The sequence below is a fragment of the Gymnodraco acuticeps genome, unplaced genomic scaffold (genome assembly GCF_902827175.1).
Source record: "Gymnodraco acuticeps unplaced genomic scaffold, fGymAcu1.1, whole genome shotgun sequence".
NCBI classification, from domain to species: Eukaryota; Metazoa; Chordata; class Actinopteri; order Perciformes; family Bathydraconidae; genus Gymnodraco; species Gymnodraco acuticeps.
Genome location: NW_022991286.1, coordinates 2001791 through 2026787, shown reverse-complemented (window position 1 = coordinate 2026787; position 24997 = coordinate 2001791). Strand labels below are relative to the sequence as shown.

Sequence of the window (24997 nt, the reverse complement as noted above, 5' to 3'; positions counted from 1 at the left end):
GTCATGCTTCAGTTGGAGAAGAGCTGAGATATCAAGACTGACTCATCTCATGTGATAGAAGACTGCGTGGCACAGCAGAAATCTGCTGTAACAGAAACTGCTGATGCAAAGGAAGACGTTCAAGACACAACAGATATCCATACAGTCCATCATTCAAATATGTCTGATTTACAGTAGGTTAGTATTACTTAAAGTATCAGAACAATACTGTGTTTAGCGACTATCATGTGTGTTCTGCAGCTTCCAAAGTTACCATGGCGATGATTGGTGATCAGTGAGGCAGAGACTTTCTCATTGACTTTGCATTCAAAAGTATCATTTCTGCCTCCTATTCAAAGATTAAAGCTCCTAACGGAAATATTTCTGACATTGAGCATCTGGAATGACAGATGTACTATTTGCATGATTATATGTGCAATATTTGAAAACCTGACTAATCAGAGAAAACATCAATCATGACTCAGCATATGCTTGTATTCTTATATATATACTTTATTTTATACAGCTAGATGAATGTATACATAGTATACAATACAAAAGACAACTGATAGCATTATCTGTACATGAAAAAAAAAAACAGCAATTGTACAATGGCACCTTTCAGATGTTATAATTGGTCCTTTAAAGGGGACCTATCATGCAAAATGCACCTTTGTACGTCTTGTATACATGAATATGTGTCCCCGGTGTGTCAGGGAACACAACCCTCTCTCTTTTCCTCCATACCCAAATCTCTATAAACGGGGCTGCAACGGATCTGATACAGACTGATACAGATTTGAAAATAGTCTGACGTCAGTGACGAGGAGCTCCCTGGCATGAGAGGTTGCCCTGGCATGGTAACAGCATGGTAACAGCATGGTAACATGACTCGTAACTCGGCCCCCTCCTTTGCAGGGGGGCGTGGTCAGCTGCAGCGCATGCAAAGACAGGGTGGAGGAGAGGAAAATAGAGCGAAATGAGGCATGGCTAAAATGCATGATCTGTTTGGTATTTTGAAAAAGAAAACATATAAATATACCTTATAGGTATGGCCCTACAATATATTATTCAAATATAGCATGATAGGTCTCCTTTAAAACAAATAACACTGGAAATTAGGAATTCAATTGCATTTCTGTTGAAGGACGTCGTGTGTCCATCAGTTTAAAGTACCATCTTAAAAAACAAATAGTTATCTATTTTTCTGGGATGTTATATTTTAAGGATTTTGAAACAGGAAGTGCTGAATTTTCCATTATTACAGATGATACAATTTAGTTTCATTATTAAACTTTGTAAACATGTAAAAGTCCAGACAGATGCCCTTGCACTTTAAGTCTTACTTTTAAGACAATTTTTCGCGTGTAACCCCATATTTCTTTTGCTGTGTATATTAGTTTTCAAATGTAATCCTTTGATAAAACAACAAAATGAAATGACACCAATGGGTGTTTGATTGAATATAAGGGTGGGTGGTCCATTTAATTTGACCATAGATATGTATTATCAACCTTTTTCTGAAAAAAGGGCTTTATATTGATAGTCTGGCATGATGCAATATGTCTGTTCATTAAGGGCTGAAGGTGATAAAGCAGCTACTGTATGTACCCGAAGGGCTGAAGCCTATAGAGGTCGAAGAAATAACAAAACACGTATCCATCACAACATATATTGAACTTTTTGCAAAATATAAAGTCTTCTAAAATGAAAAAACAACATAGAGCTTTGAGGAGGGTAACCTTTTTTAGTCAAAATGTAATTTACGAATTAACCCTTATTCTATATTAGTATTATTATTATTATTGTAAGGAATATACCTTCTGAATATATAGATATTCAGTAGAGAAGTGATCAATTCTACAGAAGTTTTAATAATCTATATTGATCTTTACTATCTTCAAAACTGACAACAACCTATTTTTTAGAAGGGGCAAACTGCAAACCACCATGGTTTGGTCCATATCAAATGTTAAATAATATTGCACTGTATCCTTTATGTAATGGGCAGACAGTGGGTGTTCAATGCTATTGAAGAGTAAAGAGCACACTAGCATTGGTCTGGTCCATTAACAGTATCATTTACAGGTAAGTTTACATGCTGTTTAATATGCTGCCTTATTTGATTGTTACGTTACAAGTAACTCTTTGGCCAAACAGAATCAAAACAGCTGTGCTCTAGTCAGTTTGGTTTTGCACAAATTGTCACAGACACTCTAACAGCGTACATTCAATAATAACACATTTTCGTCTTTAAAAAAATATTCTAAATGTTTTGGTAACAAGTACAGTCCAGGAATGCTTTGATATTGATTAAAACTATAAAGATTGTATCAAGTACGTAGGGTATATTATCGACTGTTTTCATTTTGTAAGGTTTGTAAAGCTATGGTCTGACTCAAACAGGCAGTGATTGGCTACTGACTTTGATTATTCACATCGGACAGTCAAACAGTCAATAGTACTGAATCAAGAAATAACTGCATGGAATACAGTTCTTGAATGTTGCGTGAATCATACAGCACCGCGTTTCACATTTTCATTAGTTTTTCAGTGAAATTAGAAAACTCCCAGGTGAGATATCTGCTTTTGATAAATGCACAGTGTGAGTGCTGAGGTTATATCTCACTTTATCTGTTTGTCCTGGACTTTTTTTTGCCCTTTTTTCAATTTCATCCCATGCGGGTAGCTTTACCAAGAAAGTATGTTTATGGGCAGATGTGTGTGATCACTGTCTCTGCATCTTTCTCATTTGTTTCTGTCAGTATATGCTCAGGCATTGTGTCATTGTTCCTAGTCGAGGTAGACTAACCACAGGTCAAACCTGATGCGGATGGTTTTGACGGTTCAAAAGAAGACTTTCCTTCTTTTCTGTTCTCTAGATGTCTGTCTTTTCAAACAATGAATGGAGATCCTCTCTTTCTTCATTGTGTTTCTTTGCTCTAACAGACACCACTTGAAACACTGTCAGGCTGCATCTGATAGTACTTCCACCCAACCCAGTAATAGGGTCATTAAAATGCTGATTTGGTCTCAGGTTCATGTCAAATTGTCACTTTTACTGAAGCAAATAGGTCGTTGGGCTGTGCCTGTTCTGCTTTAACATGGCTTCAGATTGCAGAGGTCCAGTTCCTGAGGCTTCCTCCTTCCAGAGCAGTGGTCTCTTGGCAGATTCAAACCGTTCTTCTCAGTCATACAGCGCACCGGCCGCCTTTTAAAGCCCCTTCCACAGGATTTGGAGCAGTGAGACCAGACCCCTACATCCCACATGGGACATGGATCCCCACATGATCTCAATGCTACAGGTCTGTCAGCACTGTCACAGTCCACTGCTGGACGCCCCTCTATGCTCTGACACTCCACAAGCCTCTTCTGCAGCCCATTCCCACAAGTCACTGTGCACGAATCCCAACTTCCTGTTACCCAATGACTGACGGGCCTCTTTCCCATCATCAGCTTCTTAGCCTCTACCCGATTACTGTCTGCCAAGACACTATTATGCGCTTTGTGGCTTTTGTCCTCTTTCCGCAGAGTCTTCTCCTCCTTGCTCTCCTTGGAGATGTAGAAGGAGTAGCGCACCCTGGGAGGAGTCATCTTCCCTACAGAGAGAACCTCCACAGTCAGAGGCTCCTGCAGGGGTCTGGTGGCCTGAAGGATCTCTACAGAGGTGGAGGTGCCGCTGTAGCGCAGTAAGCTGCCCTTCACCAGCAAGTCTCGCTCAACGGCTGAGACCACGTAGTTGCCGTTCAGCAGGTACTTGCCGTGCCGATTCTTCACCGCTAAGTAGTTTTCGTCGCTGACCATTCCTCTGTAGCCACGCTGACGGATGTCAATGTTTGAAGCTCCAATGGGCAGCATCAGCACAAAGTTGTAGCCATGTCTGAAATAGATGTAAATGTAACAGTTTTTCATGTATTCTTAAACATCAGTAGATAGAGACAGAGTAGATAACAGTGTGTTAGCATACATTGCTATCTGATTGTGTTTTTCTTTTAAATTTGTATAATTACCATTAACCATGATACTATGGTCAAGTGAACTGTTATCGCCGGTGTTATGCCGTGTTATTATGCATGCCCACTGCACCTCGCGGGAGCGCACACAGCGTAAAGCAAATACTCACAGACATTTCAATGATTTTTACGGCAAAGTTAGGTTTGGAAACGGTATCATTTCCTTTTTGGAGGGCATGCATAACACCGGAGCCTCGCTGCGGGGAAACTTTGCCGCTGTTCTGAGTTTGTTCTAATCTGTCAAGATGACGGACTGCTTTCAGATTTTTCCGTCATTGTTAAAAGAAATCCGTCATAGACGGAATAAATTCGGTTAACGCAACCACTGCACCAGCATTACTCCAACAGAATTGTTAAATATGTTAATAACTTTGTGCTTAAACAGTATCACTTAGTCTAGTTAAGTTGCCTTCACATGACCAGCGGTGAAACGGCTCTGCGCTGATGTTGTTGTTCTCTCCTTTGGAAAGAGCGATACCTTCTACCCTTCCCTCTGCGTTGCACATTGCTCAAAATTGTTGAAAAGCACTCAACTAAAGCTCAAATGATTTAAACTTTGACCTTGTATACGGCTGACCTTTTGACTTTCAACCAATGAGCTGTCAGCTTTATAAAGCGGCGCAAGCTAGCAGGGGAGGTAACGATAGAATCAAAACTTAACTAGCACTTAGCACTGCACCCGCTGTGAGCAGAGAGCAAATTGTGTATCATGTGAAAGGCAGCTTAACGCAATCGAAAAACATTCACGGCTGAATTGCAGGTGGTTGTTGGAAACAACATATAAGCTGAAACATTTTCTATATGATAGTCTCCACTTAAAAAAATATACTTGCCCTTTTACCAAGAGTCAAAAAGGAACATGACAGCCACCTTTTCCTTTGAGGTATTCAAATGTTCAAGGTAACTTGTTCAACCACAATGTTTTGTATTTGTAAATGTGTAAAATACGTCGAGGATCATTTGAATGAACTAAACGGTTAGGCAGGCTAAAATATCTCAGTTATCACCTCCCTTCTGTAGATCCGATTTAGCAAAGTTGACATCAATGTTGACCTCGACCTGTCCCGTCACTTCAACACTTAGAGGTAATACAGTATCTGCTGACGTGCGACTTACATAGGTTTGGTGAACATTCCTGAGACCTTCTTGCAGCCCTGGTTGTCGCCGCCACACACCCCGCACATGTCAAACTTCCTGTTGGAGTCCAGCTTGCTATCGCAGCCTGCCTTGATGCATTTTCCTTGAACACATACAGCTGAGGTGTCAGGAGAGCAGGGGGTCCCATCCACAACCTGCAAGGATGAAGACATTTTATTATGACAATCTTAAGATGCATAATAAAATGAAAGGCAAGAGTTTGTTTCCACATGTGGTCTTCCATATTTACATTGTTAAATGTTCTGAGTAAACAAACATAATGAACTGAAAAGCTTGATAAAGGTCAGATGTAGAACCAGAGGAAGTGCACAGTATTCTTAAGTGGAAAAGAGATGTTGGCTTGTATTACTGCTACAAGCTTGTTTCCTTTTGGCTGAGTAAATAGTAGCTGACAAGCCCCAGCTGTGAAGTGATACTGTCCCTGCATGTTTCCTTTCCCACCACACCATCCATCCAGCAGCAGCAGCCACTCTCTCTACTGCCACCAACAAATGACCTGTCATTGCTTTGCTGTGGAAAGAACTAGCAGTCACTTCTTTCATTCCAAATAAGGGCCAAAAGATACAGGGAAATTACATGCCAAACCATTGTGAACAGACAGGCAGGCAGCTAAATATTTCAAATACAAGGAGTACAGATTGCATCAGCAAGTAAAGTAGTTGATTCTCATTTAGATCAGAATATTGAAACAATGTACTACAGTCAAGTCCAAGCTTTTAGACAGATATATACCATCTAGTGGCTACAACAGCTTGAATCTTGCAATTAACATTCTCCGATCAGCATTCTGTCAAAGTAGTCAAGATTTCATTTGGCTATAATTTGTTTCTCTACTTTATTAACACGGCATACCCACTGGGTTGTAACATGATTGGTTGTCATGTTATTGTAATCCTGGTTGTTCATGTTTTTGTAATACATTTCATTTGTTTAATGACTAGAAAAGTGAACAGTTCATTTAAACAGGTGTTTGTAAGTTACATACCTTTGGAGCAAGGACATAGAAGTACCCAGTACCATTGGCGCGGCAGATAAGTTTGCATTTGTCCTTAGGAGAGATGCCTGAATATTTAGGAACCCAAACCGCAGACGGACCCAGTCTGTTGGTGTTCAGGTTTATTCCATTGAATGCCTCACACTGCTCCTCACGGAAACTCTTACCTAGAGATAGAAACAACGTCAGGTTGAATAGAGATCTACTCCAAAATTGTTGACCTTACAGACTGTGGCTGGAGTTTTGAAATTGAACATTCACCAAGAGCGGCATAGTTGCTACTCATATAAATGATGTGCGTTTTTGCACAGCACATGCATTTCACTTATGATAATGGTGGCAGATTTCCGGCTTCAACGGAAGTTTTCAAAACTATGGGTCCATGATTCTTTTAGACAGTGATAGACAACAGAAACTTCTACTTTCCTGACAGTTTGTATCTAGCTGTAGCTAGCAGGCTAATTAAGCTAACGTTAACTTCAAGGGAGCTTAAATACACACTTGCTGTCTCCTTAGCGTACATACTTGCATACATTTTAAAAGAGTATGTTTAACTTTTAACCTCACAAGGATGAAAACTATCAAATGTCTTATATGTCAAATAACTTTAGCTGGGGTTTTTGGAATGTTGATTTTCCCAAACCAGTAAAGAGCAGGAAACAGCTACTAATATGCTACTCTCCAACATGGTGGGGAGGCTACACAGTGGATGTGCCAGTAATGAAATTAGGCTTTTCTTCACTGTAACTCCTACATCTTACTATTGGGCTTAAATTAATGCTTGGTTATGTTTCTACCATATTGGGAAGCTAATTAGCTACACCAAATTAAAACACTGTTCGATCCATTCCTTCCAATTTTGCTCAGTTGCTTTGGGTTGCTTCAACTGTTTCAGCATTCAGAGAAAGCTGAACTTGTACAGGCCTGGTGTGTGTAATTACCAGAGGTTGCGTTAATCGAATATATTTTTTAACAATGATGGAAAAATCTGAAAGCATTACATCATTTTGACAGAGTAGAACAAACTCGGAACAGCGCCAAAGCTTCCCCGCAGCGAGGCTCCGGTGTTATGCATGCCCGCCAAAAAGGAAAGAATACCGTTTCCAAACCAAACTTTGCCGTAGAAATCATTGAAATGTCTGGGAGTTTTTGCTTTACGCTAACAGTTCACGAGCGTGCGCCCCCCCCCCCCCCCGGTTGACAGTTCACGAGCGTGCTCTCTCCCCCCCCCCCTCGTCAGAGTTGTGTAAAGGTCGACAGGTAATAGTGGATTTTGACGGAAATGTTACGATCCTGTCCGTCAAGTCTAGCGCAACTTCTGGTAGTTACATAAGCTAAAGTAACTGTAACTGTAAAGTAACTGGACAGTTTTTGGAACATGTTAAGTGAATGGTCAATAACAGCCATTATTGTGTGTCTTTGTTTGTGAACATACTGGAACAGCGACTAACGTACCTGTTTCAGGGCAAGGGTTGAGGTTACATGAGCGATATTTGATGCGAAGGCCATAGCAGTATTTGCCTCCATTCTCAGGAATGGGGTTGTCACACGCTCTCTTGGCCAGCTGAACTCCTCCACCACAACTTCGAGAACAGTCCCCAAATAGTCCCCACTTCCCCCACCGACCATCCACCTGAGACAAAGGAAAAACAGACACGATGGTACATCAATCTTTACTGAAAAAAAGGAAGTTTGACAGTGCTGTCTTTCTGCATTCTCTCACCTTGATGTGCATGGTGATGTTCTTATCAGTGCAGGTTCCTCTGAAGCATATTTTACCGTTACCACAGCTGGTGCCGTCCGCCCAGGGGAAGTGTCGGGTTTGGCAGACCAGCTGGCCGTGGGCCCTTCCGGTGCACCACAGCTTGGAGCAGGGTTGCATGTATGGGCAGGGCTTGGAGCCAGAGCCGAAGGCAAGCTCACATTGACGATGCAGGCTGTAGCTGGACCCAGGCAGGTTGTCGGTAAGAGACAGCTGCCTCTGAGGCTGTTCCAGCAGACAGTCTCCTGCAGAAAGACCAACAACATTGCAATTACTCACAAGTTGCACTTATTGATATGGTAATATTTACTATAAGGGACATGGGTACTTGTTTTTATGTTTCATGTGGAACTACTTGAGCAGGTCTCCCTTGAAAAAGTGATCAATGATCTCAATGGGATTTATCTGTCTAAATAAAGGTTTGAAATGAAATGAAGGGGTAATATGAGAGGTGTTGCTTTTGGAACCCAGAAAGAATTGTCACCAACTCTCCGGAACGTTTGTGTATCTTAAAATGCTTTCCCCCTGTCATGTCTAGGAAACTAATAGTGAAAGTGTATTCTTTATGTTAGTTTTGTCATGTCCCTTTGCCCTGTGCTTTATGTTTATTCCCTTAATTAATCATCCCTCTCATTTCAGGCCTCCACGCTCCCCGCCCCCTTCTGTCTCCTGCGTCCTTGATTGTTTTCCCCGCCCTGATTGTTTCCACCTGTGTCCCCTTTACCTGTGTATATATTGTGGTAGCTTCCTCCTGTTCATTGTCAGTTCGTTGTCTTACTATGACCCACGTTCCTGATTACCTCACGGACTTCCCACGGATCTACCTCATTGATCACTTGCTAGTTTTCCTCGAAAGAGTATATTTGTTTTCCTTGTTTTGATTACTGTGCTAAATTCCAGTAAAGTCTTTATTTTTTGAGAACACTATCTGAGTCGTGCAATTGATTTCATGCCTCAGAGTCTCTCCTTGACAGTACGAACTGACCATTAAAATGAACTCAGCCGACTCAGACCAGCTAAAGAACGCCATCCGCTCTCAGGGCCAACGTCTTGGGCAACAAGAGGAGCAGATGGCCGCCATACAGCACGGAGTGCAGCACCTATCCAACAGCCACGGGGAACTACAATCATCGGTGACAACCCAGGTGAATCTGCTGGCAGCTGAGGTCCAGCGTGTGCTCACTCACCTGCAGGCTGCTTCTCCTCCCACGACTCCCCCGGTTCCGGCGGCGACCGGTTCCGATCCCAACCGGTCTACTGAGCCGCACAGTACTTCCATGCGTCTGGCTCCACCCGAAAAATACTCCGGAGACTCGGAGGGCTGCCGGACGTTCATTGTGCAGTGTGAGTTACACTATCACCACCAACCGGCTGCTTTTCCCACGGACAATTCCAAAGTGGCTTTCATGATCTCCCATCTCTCCGGCCGAGCAGCAGCGTGGGCTACGGCAGAGTGGTCCCGAGGCTCCCCCATCTGCGGGTCGCTGGAAAACTTCATAGACAGTATGAGAAAGATCTTCAATCAAACCACGCCGGGCAGGGAAGCAGCTCGGGCTCTGATTAAACTGAAACAACATCAGCGGAGTGTGGCTGACTACGCCATCGAGTTCCGGACTATGGCAGCCGATAGCGGCTGGAACTCCGCTGCATTGTTTGACGCTTTCGTCAGCGGTCTCTCGGATTCCCTACAAGACCAGCTGGCGCCTCTCGATCTGCCCGCTGACTTGGACTATGTCATATCCATGGCAATACGGATAGACAATCGTTTAACGGAGAGGAGAAGGAATAAATCCAAGGATGCGGTTGATCCGCCTCCCCAGAGGAGACGCTCGCCGCTGGATACTACTTCTTCTTGGAGGCCCCGTCACCCCTCACCGGCGTTCCGGACAACAGCGCCCCCTGGCTCGGTGGAGGAGCCAATGCAGTTGAGCCGCGCCAAGCTTTCGATGGCAGAACGTCAGCGTCGATTAAAGGAGGGTCTGTGCTTCTACTGCGGGCAGCGCAGACATCCACAAGTGGCTTGTCCGGTAAAAGAGGGGGCTCACCAATAAAGGAGTACGTTGGTGAGCCGGATCTCTTCCTCTGACTTTCCTCCTCGCACCCTGACCCGCATCCAGGTAAAAATCAGAGACAATGTGGTTACTCATGGTGCACTCATTGACTCAGGGGCAGACGAAAGTCTGATGGATTGGGGTTTAGTTAAAAAATTGGACATAAAAACTAAACCTCTACCCCAGCCTCTTGAAGCGAGTGCTCTCGATGGGCGGCTGTTGTTTAAAGTGACTCACCAAACGGAGCCTTTAGAAATAAGATGTGATGATAACCATCACGAGACAATGTCATTTCACTGTTTTAATTCAGCCCAACATCCACTCATTTTGGGGTTTCCCTGGTTGAAACTTCATAACCCTCACATTGATTGGCAATCTGGGAGGGTGGAGGGGTGGGGAAAGAATTGCAGAGATCACTGTGTTAAGCAGGTAGCGGAGATTGACAGAAGAGGTAACACTGGGAGGGTTAGGCAGGGAACTATCCCAGAAATATATTTTCCTGATGTTCTTTCAGTCCCTTCCTGCTACCACGATTTAAGTGAAGTATTCAGTAAATCCAAGGCTCTGACTCTTCCGCCTCACCGCCCCTATGACTGTGCTATCGACCTGATTGCTGGGTCTACAATTCCTAAGGGTCGACTATATGCTATTTCAGGACCTGAGAAAGAGGCCATGAAGGACTATATTGATGCCTCCCTCAAAACAGGCCTTATTCGCCCTTCCTCATCACCAGCAGGAGCGGGGTTTTTTTTTGTTGGGAAAAAGGATGGGTCTCTTAGGCCCTGTATTGACTACTCGCATCTCAATGACATTACGGTTAAAAACCGGTACCCCCTTCCTCTCATCTCGTCAGCCTTCGAGCAGCTTCAGGGAGCCAAGGTTTTCACCAAGTTAGACCTGCGTAATGCTTATCATTTAGTCAGGATCAGGGAGGGTGATGAATGGAAGACGGGTTTCAACACCCCTTCAGGCCACTATGAATACCGTGTAATGCCATTTGGATTATCAAACGCTCCTGCTGTGTTCCAGGCTATGATCAACGACGTGTTGATGGAGTTTCTGAACCGTTTCGTTTTTGTATATCTGGACGACATTCTGATCTACTCCCCTGACCTTGACACCCATAAACAACATGTCCGCCAGGTTCTACAAGAGCTGCTCAAGAATAGGTTGTTTGTCAAAGCAGAAAAATGCGAATTCCATGCAGAGACAGTCACTTTCTTGGGCTTCATCATTTCGCCAGGTCAGGATGGACCCAGAGAAGGTTAGCGCAGTAGCTTGTTGGCCTACCCCTGACTCTCGTAAGAAAGTGCAGCAGTTTTTAGGCTTTGCAAATTTTTACAGACGTTTTGTGCGGAGGTTCAGTGCTATTGCAGCCCCTCTTCATGTCCTCACGTCCCCTCAAGTGCCTTTTTTGTGGTCTCCTCAGGCTGAGGAGGCTTTTTCTCGGCTTAAAGGAATGTTCACCTCTGCTCCCATACTCACCTTGCCGGACACCACTCGTCAGTTTGTGGTAGAAGTGGATGCCTCCAACGAAGGGGTGGGAGCGGTCCTCTCCCAGCGACTACAGAAGGACAACAAACTTCACCCCTGCGCTTTCCTGTCCAGGAAGCTCTCCCCAGCAGAGAGAAATTACGACGTGGGAAACCGTGAGTTGCTGGCCGTGAAGCTGGCACTGGAAGAGTGGAGGCATTGGTTGGAGGGAGCCGAGCATCCTTTCGTGGTTTGGACCGATCACAAAAACTTGGAATATATAAGAAAGGCCAAAAGACCTGAACTCCCGCCAGGCTAGGTGGACCTTGTTTTTCAACCGTTTTGACTTTGTTCTTTCCTTCAGGCCGGGGTCTCAGAATGTCAAGCCTGACGCTCTGTCCCGTCTGTTTGACCCTGTGCCTGCAGTCAAGGAGCCGGAACCCATCATCCCATTAAACCGGGTGGTAGGAGCGCTGACTTGGTCAGTAGAGAAGGAGGTAATACGAGCCAATGCTGGAGCTCCTGCACCAAGGGGTTGCCCGCTTAACCGGCTTTTCGTTCAGGAGGCCGAGCGACCACAGGTGATCCACTGGGCTCACACTTCGCTGCTCACCTGTCACCCTGGAGTCAAGAGAACTATGTTCATCATAAAACAACGTTTCTGGTGGACATCCATGGAGAAGGAGGTGAAGGAGTATGTGGAGGTGTGCCCTGTCTGCGCTCGAAACAAGACCTCTTCCAGGGCGCGAATAGGACTATTACAACCACTCCCTATTCCCAACATACCCTGGTCAGAGATCTCCATGGACTTCGTCACTGGCCTGCCCCTCTCTAGAGGTAAAACCACAGTTCTTACGGTAGTGGACCGTTTTTCTAAAATGACACATTTCATTGCTTTGCCCAAGATGCCCTCAGCGAAGGAAACGGCTGAGGTCATGATGCATAATGTGTTTCGGCTTCATGGTTTCCCAAAGGATATTGTCTCCGACCGGGGCCCCCAGTTTGTGTCACGCTTCTGGAAGGAGTTCTGCCGCCTCATCGGTGCCACGGTCAGTCTCTCGTCAGGATACCATCCGGAGTCTAACGGCCAGACAGAGCGCCTAAATCAAGAACTGGAGACCTGTTTGCGCTGCTTGGTGTCCCAGAATCCATCCTCCTGGAGCGAGCACCTCACCTGGGTTGAGTATGCGCACAACATCCTCCCTACTTCTGCCACGGGCCTGTCCCCTTTTCACTGTGTTTATGGCTACCAGCCGCCACTGTTCCCAGCCACGGAGAGGGAGGTCACGGTCCCGTCTGCCCACGCGCTGGTCAGGCGTTGTCGGCGCGTGTGGGCTGCGGCTAGGAAGATCCTCTGCAGGAATTCACAACTGGTGAAAAGAGCAGCAGACCGAAAACGCCGACCAGCTCCTGTATACCAGCCAGGCCAAAAAGTCTGGCTTTCTACACGAGACCTTCCCCTCCACGTACTCTCCCGTAAATTGGCTCCCCGGTTTGTGGGTCCTTTTCCCGTCACCAAGGTCATCAACCCGGTTTCAGTGAGACTACGGCTTCCCAGGTCCATGAAGGTACATCCCACCTTCCATGTAGGGAAACTAAAACCCTTGAAGGAGAGCGCTATGGTTCCCACCGCCAAACCCCCCCCCGCCCCCCCGGATGATTGATGGAGGTCCGGTTTACACCGTCAAGAAGATATTGGCTAGTCGGAAAAGGGGTAGAGGGCGACAGCTACTGGTTGACTGGAAGGGTTATGGTCCTGAGGAGCGGATATGGATTCCTTCCCGCTTCGTCATAGATAAAAGCCTCATTGAGGATTTTGACCGCCTCAACTCAGAGGAGCCTGGGCCGTCAGGAGCCGTCCCTAGAAGGGGGGGTACTGTCATGTCTAGGAAACTAATAGTGAAAGTGTATTCTTTATGTTAGTTTTGTCATGTCCCTTTGCCCTGTGCTTTATGTTTATTCCCTTAATTAATCATCCCTCTCATTTCAGGCCTCCACGCTCCCCGCCCCCTTCTGTCTCCTGCGTCCTTGATTGTTTTCCCCGCCCTGATTGTTTCCACCTGTGTCCCCTTTACCTGTGTATATATTGTGGTAGCTTCCTCCTGTTCATTGTCAGTTCGTTGTCTTACTATGACCCACGTTCCTGATTACCTCACGGACTTCCCACGGATCTACCTCATTGATCACTTGCTAGTTTTCCTCGAAAGAGTATATTTGTTTTCCTTGTTTTGATTACTGTGCTAAATTCCAGTAAAGTCTTTATTTTTTGAGAACACTATCTGAGTCGTGCAATTGATTTCATGCCTCAGAGTCTCTCCTTGACACCCCCCCCCTCTATTCCTGTCTTTCAGTCTCAGAACTCAAACAACAATGTTTCCAAAAGCAGCAGGCAGCTGTTTTCAGTGCAATAAACCCATGTAATTCTACCTGTCCGGCACCAAACAACACACCGACACAGTTATTGACCAGCTGATGGGAAAGTCCTTATACTTCCTTCAGGAGTTCATGGAGACCAAAAACATTGGGTAGTCAAGATAATGTGGTTATATGCTCATACTTTGTTTACAGCTTGTTACACAGCACCCATATGGCCAATAAATCAATAACTATAGCTTTAAGGACAAAATTAAAAACCTAAATCCTTTCTTTAACAGCATTTGTTTTTGCTAAATTCTTAGCTAACCAAAATGTCTTGCAGTTATACTCTCTTTGTTAGGGAAGTAACAATTACCTAAAATGAATTGTTTGGATTGTTTGGTTGATCTAAGTTAATGTAAGGAAATACCAAAGAAAACAAATAATAATAATAGGACTATTAAACTAGATATAACATTAAAATAATGAAAATAGTTGCTACAATATATTTGTCTTCAGTCTTTCAAAAGCAGACTCTTAGCCGTCTTTGAGACAGCACAGGCACCATATTATATTTAGATAAAGCAAATTAATCATGTAGAAAAGGACTGTTAGCAATGTAGTGTTTAATTTAGTAAATACACATTGCTTGTTACAGTAAGTAGGCTGGTTGAGGGGAAGTAATAATGTGGTGGCTATTCCACAGAATCCACTCACAGTCACTTACGGGAGTTTACACACGGACAGAAAAAGACTTGGCACATAAGGGCTACTGCGGAGAAAGAAACCAGAATGATATATGCATTCACTTATGAATGTTATATTTAATTTGGATACTGGAAGTGGATACTGTCATCATAAAATAACATCGCAAGGAAAATACTTTCTTAGATGTTCTTAAGTGATTTATATTGCACTTCTTTTACATTTTACATTTCTGCATTTCTTGTGGAATCTGATATGTTCCAGGATTTTTCGTTTTTCTCTTAAAAAGCTTTATATAAATGTATAGGCTCCGATCAGCATATAACATACGCTGTTTGTCAGTTTGCACTTCAGGACTGGGTGCTGCATCACTTCGAGTTTGTTGTTAAAACAAAATAGTCAAGTTTAGAGAATTCTGATCCTTTGTATGCCAATACTATTTCACATAGTGATTTGACAAATTGTTGTTTAAAATATGTATATAAGAACAACTTTAAGAAATCTGCTTTTTTAATTACATGGGCCTTTTTATGCTTTTGAGGTTTTCCCTTTCCTGTAGTGTGTTATATAGTAGGTTTGTGTGCATGTAAATGGTTTGCAAAGGCTAAAATCTTAAAGTTCCCTCTTGAAAATTAGCATTAAATGTCGTCTTTAGTTAAGTTATTTGATGGACTCCCTTATCAACATAGATACAAAGTTAGACTTTGTAATACTAAACGTATGCAGTTTTATTCTCTTGATATTGGATTTATGTGTGTTATTTATTGTGAAGTTTGTTTTTAAAAGTGTTGAAGTACAGTAGGTTGACCCCAGGCTGAGTAATTGACTTTTCTATTCCAAGACCCCATTTTTGAAGGATAAGGATAAAAAAGTAACTCAAGAATAAACCTTCACCTCGTCCAAGAAACATCTAATACAGCCAGGAATATACTGTATATTAACAAAAGTATCAGGGTTAAACATAAAATAGTTGTATGTGATCACAAACTGAAATAAAAAATGTAACCATGAGAAACCAAAGCCAAGGTCTGTTTTTGTGAGTACAATTAGATTAGAACCAGCTGAGCACATGAAGCCTGGACAGAATTAGTGGTCCATCTGAGTCCAGAGACATACACAGGAAGTGTTTACTAACCATGACCTCTGTCCAGGAACTCAGTAATGATGGCTGCGCTGCACACAGACCAGGGCCTGCTCCTGTCGATCTGAATCAGTGTGGGAGACATCATGTGGTTGTCCTTTAGTTTCCCAAATACCTCCTCACATGCCTTCACATTGTCGTGGGGCATGTTGAAGACGTGGCCTGAGGGATGAGAGAAGAAAGACAGAAGATTACCTCTTTGTTAGAGTCAGGAACCTCTACTGTTAGTTGTCCCATGATTTGAAACAAAGTTAGCCTTAAGGAAAAGTCACTGGGCAGATACTTCTGAGGGGATTTACCCAAAGAGAAACTTTTTACCAGACATCACAACACACATGTTTATATGACTAAGCAAGCTCAACTTGGACTGATTTGAAGCTGATCGCACAGAGGAATGCAGTTATGCATGGGAATATACAGCATGGCGTTCGTCCATGTTCTAGACTAGGCCTGACAGGAGAATTTAGTTCCCAAGGAAATAATTTCACTCCCTAAATACGAACATGTATTACTTTCCAAAAATGAAAATAAAATACATAAACTGTGTTTCGGGGTATTCAATCATGAGACAGGACCATGTTGGTAGGAAATTGTGTGATTACTTAACATAAGGGCAGTGTAAACCAATGCCTCTCTTGGGGGCTCAAGAGTGACTTGTGCATCTGGTTTCAGGCAAGAGTCTTACTTATTTTACAGCCTAAAACACTGATATTTAAAATATGAAAAAAGTCACATGTATTATTAATAGAATCAGCTTTAACTAGACAGTGTTAGTGTGTCAAACTACAGTGCATAAAGTTAAGCACTACACATTAGATTTCATTGGAAAGCGTGATTAGCAGTGTTCAACTTCACCTCCATTTATGTAACTTAAATCTGCAATTATTATTTTTTGGGGGGGGGGGAATAAAACCACATCCAAAGCCCCCCTCGGCGGGGGCTTTTTTTTGTTTTTCACGACACTGTGTCTCAGGGCATCTTAACATTTAAGAACCTATTAATGTGTTGTACCAGATTAACGGGAATAATCTCAGCTAACTGACGATACAAACCATATTTACCAAAACAAAACACAAGTCTCATAAGAAGCATCTAAATGACCCCTGAGCGAAAAATGCTAACGCACTTTGGCACAGAACTCAAGATAAAAGATACCCTTAATACTTATCGTAGCTGCACATACAAGATATCCGATTAAAGCTGAGGTTCCACAGATTATTTAGGTATAGTATCATCACTGAGTGATCCGAACTCGCGACAGGGGAAGCAAACACAGACATCACAACACCTACCTTTACGGAGCTTTTACCGTAGCTGTCAATCTGATCAAAAGACGTGTTCAATGGCATTAAAACGAGACAAAACACGGCTGAATCGGTTAATCCATAGGTTGATAATGTTTCTGTGGATTTAAAAAAATTATTTATAATCCATAATTCCATTTTTATGTAAAAATCGGAGAGTAAAAGTTAGCTGCTAATGGTAGCCACCAGAGTTATTGCAGCTTCCGGTTTTGGCTATGCGTCACTCTCACACACACACATTACCAAATAAGGAGTATGTGGGAGTTCCCCTCGATTCCATTGGCTCTGACGGTTAGAAAGAGATGTCAATCATCAAAATCGAGCAAGGGGGGCCAGAGATATGGAAAATCCACCCAAATGACCCCAGAAGTGTTTTTTTTTTGCTAAATCTCTCTAAAAAGGTCACATTTCACTTGTTTTGCATCAATCTTTATACAGGGTACTTATTATATGTCGTAGTTTGGATTCCTAAAGCTTTTAGTCTACCATCCCATCATTCAAGGGTGGTTTTCACTAAGTTTTCTTTTTTTTTGGACGGACACGATCATTTACATTTTTTAACTGTGTTCAATCTGAATTTACTTTAAAATAAAAACATCTATATTGATTCTGACACTTCTACATCCAACTCACAGGTGTAACCTTGCTTTGAGAAAAAAGATTATTAATTTAACCCTTTTAGAAGGAAAGATATTTGTTGTATTTGTTCTGGGAATGTCATTTTCGAGCCTAAGACCTGGAAAAACAGGCTCGGGGCTTAACAAGTTAAATCAGCCTAAATTCCAGATGAAAAGAGAACGAATGCGTCCCTGTGGATTTGTCCCAATTTGTCCAAATGTTCCACACAGACAACACACGCATGGAGTAATACATCCAACTTCCACCTCCAGTTTAAAGTCAGAAATCTGGGAAACAAGAGCATGATCACTTACTATGATGACTGATGTAATGCCAATCAATATTTTGGTCTTACCTAGCTATTTGGCAAGGATATAATAGACTGTAATTTGTCATTTAACATAATAATGAATAGTTTAAAAAAGTACTCAACTTGGATAGCTCCCTTAAAGTGAAAAGAGAGAATTGATATCAATTTGTTGGAGCTAGTATGTGGTTAGCCTAGCTTAGCGCTAATTTTCAACACATTTTTTATCTAAGCAGATCTTCTGCCTTTCCTCTGTGCTCGTCCTTAATGCTAAGCTAGGCTAACCATGCACTGACTCCTGTACTTACAACCCAGTCTCACGGCATTTCGTGTTATAGTCACGAAATGAATCTATTGATTCGTGTTCACCAACACGATTTCCCCCTTTTTTACATGTCACACAGAACGATTTTAAAAGCAATGTAAATAAAATTAGAAGGAAAACAAGATTTAAAAAATACAGATTTCAGTATTCTGAGTATCTTGGGTAATCAGTTCAGTGGGTGTGTATCGCAATGATGCTCGAAATGTCCCATATACTGTAGGCCTACCTATGTTTCCGGTTATTTTATTTTGAAATTCAGTTCCTGACGGATGCCAAAAAAGCCAGAGAGATGAAAACAAGGATAATTGTGTGTTATTGTTGAGTAAATAACAGTGTGTTATTTAGAAAAGAATAACAAATTAGAAGGAAAAAAAGATTTGAAAAATACAGATTTCAGTATTCTGAGGCTCTGAGCCCCATTTCTTTTCCTCACAGACGGCAAAAAAAGTCCGACATTATACAATTTAAAATAAAAACAATAATCGTGGCTTGATATTGAGTAAGAACATGTTTTTATGAACCATACAGCTTCTGGTCTTCCAAGACCCGACCAGACAAAAAGACGTGGTGCAGGCACGAAACATACTACCAATATAAATACATTGCTTTTAAAATCGTTCTGTGTGACACGAAAAAAATGGGAAAATCGTGTTGGTGAACACGAATCAATTAAATGTATTTCGTGACTATTACACGAAATGCCTTGAGACTGGGTTGTGTATATAGTCTCTTAAAGAGACAGTTAGGACTCAGAGAAAACTGTACATGTGTTATGTTGCCTATAGTTCAACCCTTTTTCCTTGCTAACACTTTCTTTCTCACAAAAAAAAGCCTAGCTGGAATGTTGAAGCTAATAGTACATTTGTCAGTATCATTTTATCGTGTGAAATAATTGATGATGCCTGAACTGTACCATTTGCAGCTGCCAGTGAGCAAAGTTATGTCGTGCAACTGTAATACCAAACATGAAACAATCTCAACCTCGCCCAGAGACCTGCTGGTTTTGATTTTGCCCATCTAGCCAGGGACGGATTTTCAACAAGAACATGCAATTTAATAGCTGGTAGGTTTGAGACCCAGCATCGTGCTGGGACCAGGATGAAGAACCAACATCACACAGATTTTCATGAAAGTAGCAAAGCCCTCCGGCCAGGCCAGTTTGCAAACTGATTGTGCGCATAAAAGTCTGTCAAACTTGAATTCCTCTGACAACTTAAGCTAAGGTTGTATGCAGCTCTTGCCTTGAGCATCTGTCTCTGAGGCCAAGTGTGCATTAGCATGAATCCAAAATGCATAATGTGAGAGTTAGTCATCGTTAGATGTTCAACACATTTCCCAAACCACACAATTCTTACCAAGTTCATGGGCGGTTGTGAAGGCGGAGGGCAAGCCATCATCTTCGATGACAGAGCAGCTTCTCTTCGGGTCACACATGGTCCCAACATCAGCCATCCCCAATGTATCACAGGTTGTGGCCCCGCAGAGATCCTGGTGACACAGACACATAAATGTTCATTGGGACACGCCTTTCATTTCATTTTCATAAAAATGTTGGACTAGGACACTGTTCTTCTTGGTGAGGCTATGCCTTGAGCTACAGATTGAACAGACCATGAAGAGCACTAATACAAAGCACATGGGACTGTGGTTTGTTTATTGTTGCTCTGTTCTTCAAATATATTGAAGCAAAAGGTCAGTGTTTAGGTAAAGAGAGTTTGGGAGCACGAGATAGGTCCCACCTGCGGTACACAGCCCAGGGGAAGTACAAGAACCATATCAACACGGTCATTATGTGTTTATCTGCAATTCTCTCAGTATCATGACTTATCTATTTACTGTACCTCCATTTGTACTTGGCTGTACTTAGCTGGGTAAGTCAACAACACAATTGTCCCCCATTCCGTTCTGCTCATTGGATTCTTTTTGAATATATAACATTGTCAGGTAGTAAGACCATAACTTATAGGGCTGGAAGGAAATATTTAAACAGCTTTGAAACATACTGTATCTCGGAAAATGCATACAGACATTCATGATCACAAGAGGATGAATCTCAAATATGTTGTTGATCCCCCAACTTTTATTTTGGCACTACAATGATGTTAAAGGACATATTATGCTAATTTGTTTCAGGTTAATATTTGTATTTTGTGTTTTTACTGTCTTTAATGTTAAACAAGTTATTTTTGTTCTCATACTGCCTGTGCTGCAGCACCTCTGTCTAAAACCTGATTGGTTAGCTGGCCGGCTCTGTTGTGATTAGTCTGTTTAGAGATGTATTAGAGATGTCCCGCCCCTTAGCCTATCACGTTCAATCTGTTGGAGCGCTAGCCAATAGAGGCGCGAGTGTCACACAATGATATCATTATGTGACAGATGTAAACAAAGGAGTACAATGGAGGTGATTTAAGCAAGGCAGTGTGTGAGAGAGACACTCCCTCTGGAGGGAACACTGGGATTTTAGCCTTTGCAGACCATTTACATGCACAAAAACCTACATAACACACTATAGGAAAGGGGAAACCCCAAAAAGCATAATAGAGACTCTTTAAAGGTCCCATGTCATGCCTTTCTGGTTATTACCCATCCCCTTGTGTGTTGTGAAGGTTTTTCTGCATGTAAACGGTCTGCAAAGTCACAAACCCTCAAAGTACACCCTGTAGCGAGTAAAACTCTACAAGAAAAGACCTGTCTATGCTGCCCCAGAACGCCTCGTTGGAGATTTCTCTTTTTCCATTGTTTGCTTCCTGGATTCTGTGACGTGTGAACACCCAAATCAACAACAAATGACCGGATTGGCCCAAATGGACCAATCCGCGGAGCACCTCACACACCAGGATCCCTTGGCTAACTAACAGGGAGTCCCATTGACTTGCATAGAGCTCCCTGAACGCTGGTAATAGACGAGTTGGGATCGCGGAGAAATGCTCTCCGTAGACCCATTCTCACAGCGTTATAAACCTTTTTCTTACTCAATATCAAGCCACGCTTATTGTTTTTACTTAGGCTGTGAGTGTTTGTGTGTGCTCAGGATGAGTTTCGCTTGTTAGCTGTATCGCCGACCCGGAAACCTGTCCGCTCCTCGCAGCAGCGGCGAGCAGCAACGAGCCTCGCAACGAGCCTCGCAACGAGCCTCGCAACGAGCCTCGCAACGAGCCTCGCAACGAGCCTCGCAACGAGCCTCGCAACAAGCCTTGCAACGTCCCGACCAATCAGAGCACACTGCGCTCACAGGGAGGGGGGGGGGGGGCAGGAGCTCCAACAAGCCGTTTAAGACAGAGAGTGAATACACATAGGCCTACTATACAGAGATGCTGTTTGAGAAACCAATGTGAGTTTTGAAAATTACACAATTTAAATCTATTCTAGTAGACTTCAACAATGGAAATATCAGTAGAAATGGCCATGACATGGGACCTTTAATATATGTTTTGTTAGTATTGAAATGACTCACTATCGGTCCAAAGTGGACGATAAACTTGTTAACCCAGTGTTTCGATGAGGCCCAGCGATGGCAGAAGCCCCCTCTGCCAGCCATGTGTATTCCACACCACCAGCTCTCTATAACCTATTACAAGATTGTTTCCATCTCTGCAGCTGCACTCATTGTGCCCTACAAGGACAACACCGCCGGACTTTCCTACATATAATTACCCTTAGTGTAAATAAAGGGATCTTTCCCGAGTACACTGTGATTTTTTAAGTCGTTTTGACCTTGAAATGTTTTTGTATGTTGCTTTGCAGTGAAGGAGAGAGGCCGTGTATCAGATGGCCAAACTGGACCCTAATGGAAAGCAGGCACCATGAAACAGGCATCAGTGAAGTTGGTGTAGGATGTACTGAACAATGGTTACAGCTCTAGTGGCCACATGGGATTATCTGACAGCTGTGACCACACTGAATGTCGTAGATAGTGTCAGTTACCACCACCTTGAATGGATAAAGAAGGAGTTTGGATTCTTATGATTCATATTGAAGGTTCCTATATGCAGATAATGACCCAGTTCTTATTCTGCAGCTGCAGACAGAGGTGGAGACTTTTTATGGAAACAACTGGCTCTGTTGCTCCTTTACAGTGACTAATTGGAATACAGAAGAGGACTAGCAGGGCTGCATCATCACATAAAGGATGCATAACCCTACAGGGCACAGACCTGTATGAAATTATTGCAAGTCAATCAAATGACTGCAAACATGCCTGTGTCGTGAGGCATGTTAACACTAACACTAACACTCAGGCCCTGAGTGTTAGTTTGGTTCATCTGCAGAATATGACTGGAAGAGTAGTCATCTTGTCTCCTATTACTTGCATATTAGTCTTGCAACATTCTCTTGCACTATTTTATTTGTACTATGTTTCTTCTTGCACTATTTGTATCGTTTTTTGTATTTGCTTTATTGTTTCATGTCTTATATATATTTATGTTTCATTGTTGGAGGGTGGTAAGATTTTCATTGCCGTAACTACAGCTACTGTGCATGACAATAAATGAATCTACAGTCTGGGTTTCTTTCTCATTTGTAGAAGAGACAGGGGCCCTTAAATATGTGTGACCTGTGGCCCATTGTTTTATAATCCACCTATGAGTGTATCATTTCTAATTATTTATTTCCCTGCTGATGCATCACATCTGTGTTTGACTAAGCTCCCTCCTCCCCTGCTTACCTGTTTGGTGAACAGTATGGCAGTGTCCCAGTACTCTGGCTGCTTGTCATTGTGTTTATTCAATTTCTTCTGCCAGGAACAAAAGTTGCGCAGAGTCAGGGCTGCATTACTGGAAACCTTTGGTCCCTTGTCAGCGTCACTTATCACCATGAATCCCACCACCACTATGTTTATGGAGTTGAGGATGCTGGGGTGCTTGTAAAGCCTGGCTGCCACTGACATCAGGGTCAGGAGGTAATGCTTTAGGTCATCCCCGTGAAATGTTGCCATAGATTCGTCCGCCACCACCAGCACCTCCACAAACCTTGGGATGGAGGCAAATCTCTTGGACCTCCCCAAGGTTTTCAACACAGTTTCGGTTAAGCCATCAAACTCCAGTTGGCCCAAGTGCTTGTATTTCTCCAGGGAAATGTTAAAGTTGGAGTCAGGTGTAACTCCACACCTGCTGGTGAAGTTAGTACCCGAGTGCGCAGGGCGTCTCCGGCGGCGGATGATGTGCGTCCTGTCGAAAGAGTTTCCAAATCCTGACGCAGCGTCTTCACTGCCAGTCAGGCTGATGAAATACTCCATACCGTTATAAGAAAACCCCCCATGGAGACCTTTACACAGGCTGAGCGCGGCGAATGAGTTCGGTTCCGCGTTGACATTCCCGGAGTAGAAGCATTCCCGTAGGTCAGAGGTTTCGTTGGATGCTGAGGAGCTGCTATCAAGTGGCAAGCTGCCCGGTGCGAGGAAACTAGAGTCCGGCGTGAGTTGGAGGTAAAATTCCTGTTTGAATGCACTTAGTCTGAAAACAATCTGTCTTTCCTCAATCTCCTCCGCGCGCCGGTGCAGCTGTTTCTCGTGCCTTTGATGATCCACACGCACAGGGATGCAAAAATCTACCTCCATGCAATATGCTGGGTTCAAATAAAGCAGGAACTTTGTTAATATAATCAATGAACTGATGAGTATAGCCATCTTGCTCAAGAAAGTCCACTCTATTTCAGCTTCGGTGCAGCAAAAAGTTATGCGTAATGGCACGGAGCGCAGCTTGCGTCTGCACTGACTTCCAGCTTCTCTCCCATCTTGCACCGTTTCCACTCTGGCCACCAACTTGTCTGCACGGCTGATCTTTAAATTCGCTCATACAGTATAACACCGATGATGTCTGTCAAAATAAATCTGGGTTCGTGCGCAAGAGAGAGAGAGAGCTCATTGGTCATGCGTCTCGGTTTGAGCTGCAGACCGCAGCCACTTGTAACCCTCCAAATATTATTGTTGCTGTACCGCATGTGTGACAGGAGCTATAGAGCATCATTCCCCTCCCACCGCCTGACTCACTGTGAGGAAGACAGACAGTGAGCAAACACACAAGGAACAAAACCCAAAATACAAGAGTTTAAGTTTTTAAACGTGCATTTCAAACTAATCCACCTGCATCATAACTTTACACAATCTAAAAATAAATCATAAAATGTACTTTCCATTTGTTTTTTTTCTTTCCAGAAAATGTATTTTTAGACGTAAATATTTGAATTGGTCAAATAAAAAATAAAAACATAAAAGGAGTATCCACTCACATGCACAGAAACACATACATTTTGTTCTGCATATCCTTATGCATCAGAACAACGTTTAAAGGCACATGCAAAGTGGAGTGCAGGCAAAGAGCGACACCTGTCTGCAGCACCTAATGTTCACTGCAGCTTCAGTTCCTCTGAGCGCCTGAACAGGTGTGTTGTACTCTGGCCCCACCTGGTGGTTAATGTGCGAAAATGCACCTCCAGAACCATTGCTATTGTTTAAAGAGATGGCACTCTCCTTACACACAGTATCAATTTAGTGATTTACATGGTTCCAGGAAGAACACATTTTTATTATCGTGATACAGCAGTAGCCCTTTAGAAAAACCTTAGTTAGCATCATGAAGAAAAAAAGGAAAATCTGCAGTAATAAATCAAATATAATTTCACTTAAATCGATTTTGTTTCAGAATTGCTCCGTGTTCTTGCACCTATATACTTTTAAGAATTGCTTGTCTATGATTTTTTTGTATGTTTGAATAACTCTATGTTTTTCTTTTGGTTTTGGTTGGCTTTTAGTTCCTTTAATTGTCCTCGTGATTAAATTGTGTAAATCGTAAAACACTGTTGTTTTGAAAAGT

The 24997-nt window shown here is 42.9% G+C and overlaps 1 protein-coding gene across 1 annotated transcript; it reads right to left on the bottom strand.

Moving 5' to 3' along the window:
- Positions 1-558: 558 nt before the first annotated feature.
- On the bottom strand, positions 559-24085 carry LOC117562155 (A disintegrin and metalloproteinase with thrombospondin motifs 15-like). Its single transcript, XM_034239975.1, has 8 exons — positions 22852-24085; positions 19541-19673; positions 15626-15793; positions 7868-8151; positions 7600-7777; positions 6136-6311; positions 5109-5284; positions 559-3859 (listed from the first exon to the last, which is right to left on the bottom strand). The coding sequence occupies exons 1-8, from the start codon at positions 23809-23811 to the stop codon at positions 3079-3081; spliced, it is 2856 nt and encodes a 951-aa protein (XP_034095866.1). The 5' UTR covers positions 23812-24085; the 3' UTR covers positions 559-3078.
- Between the last annotated feature and the right edge of the window lie 912 nt (positions 24086-24997).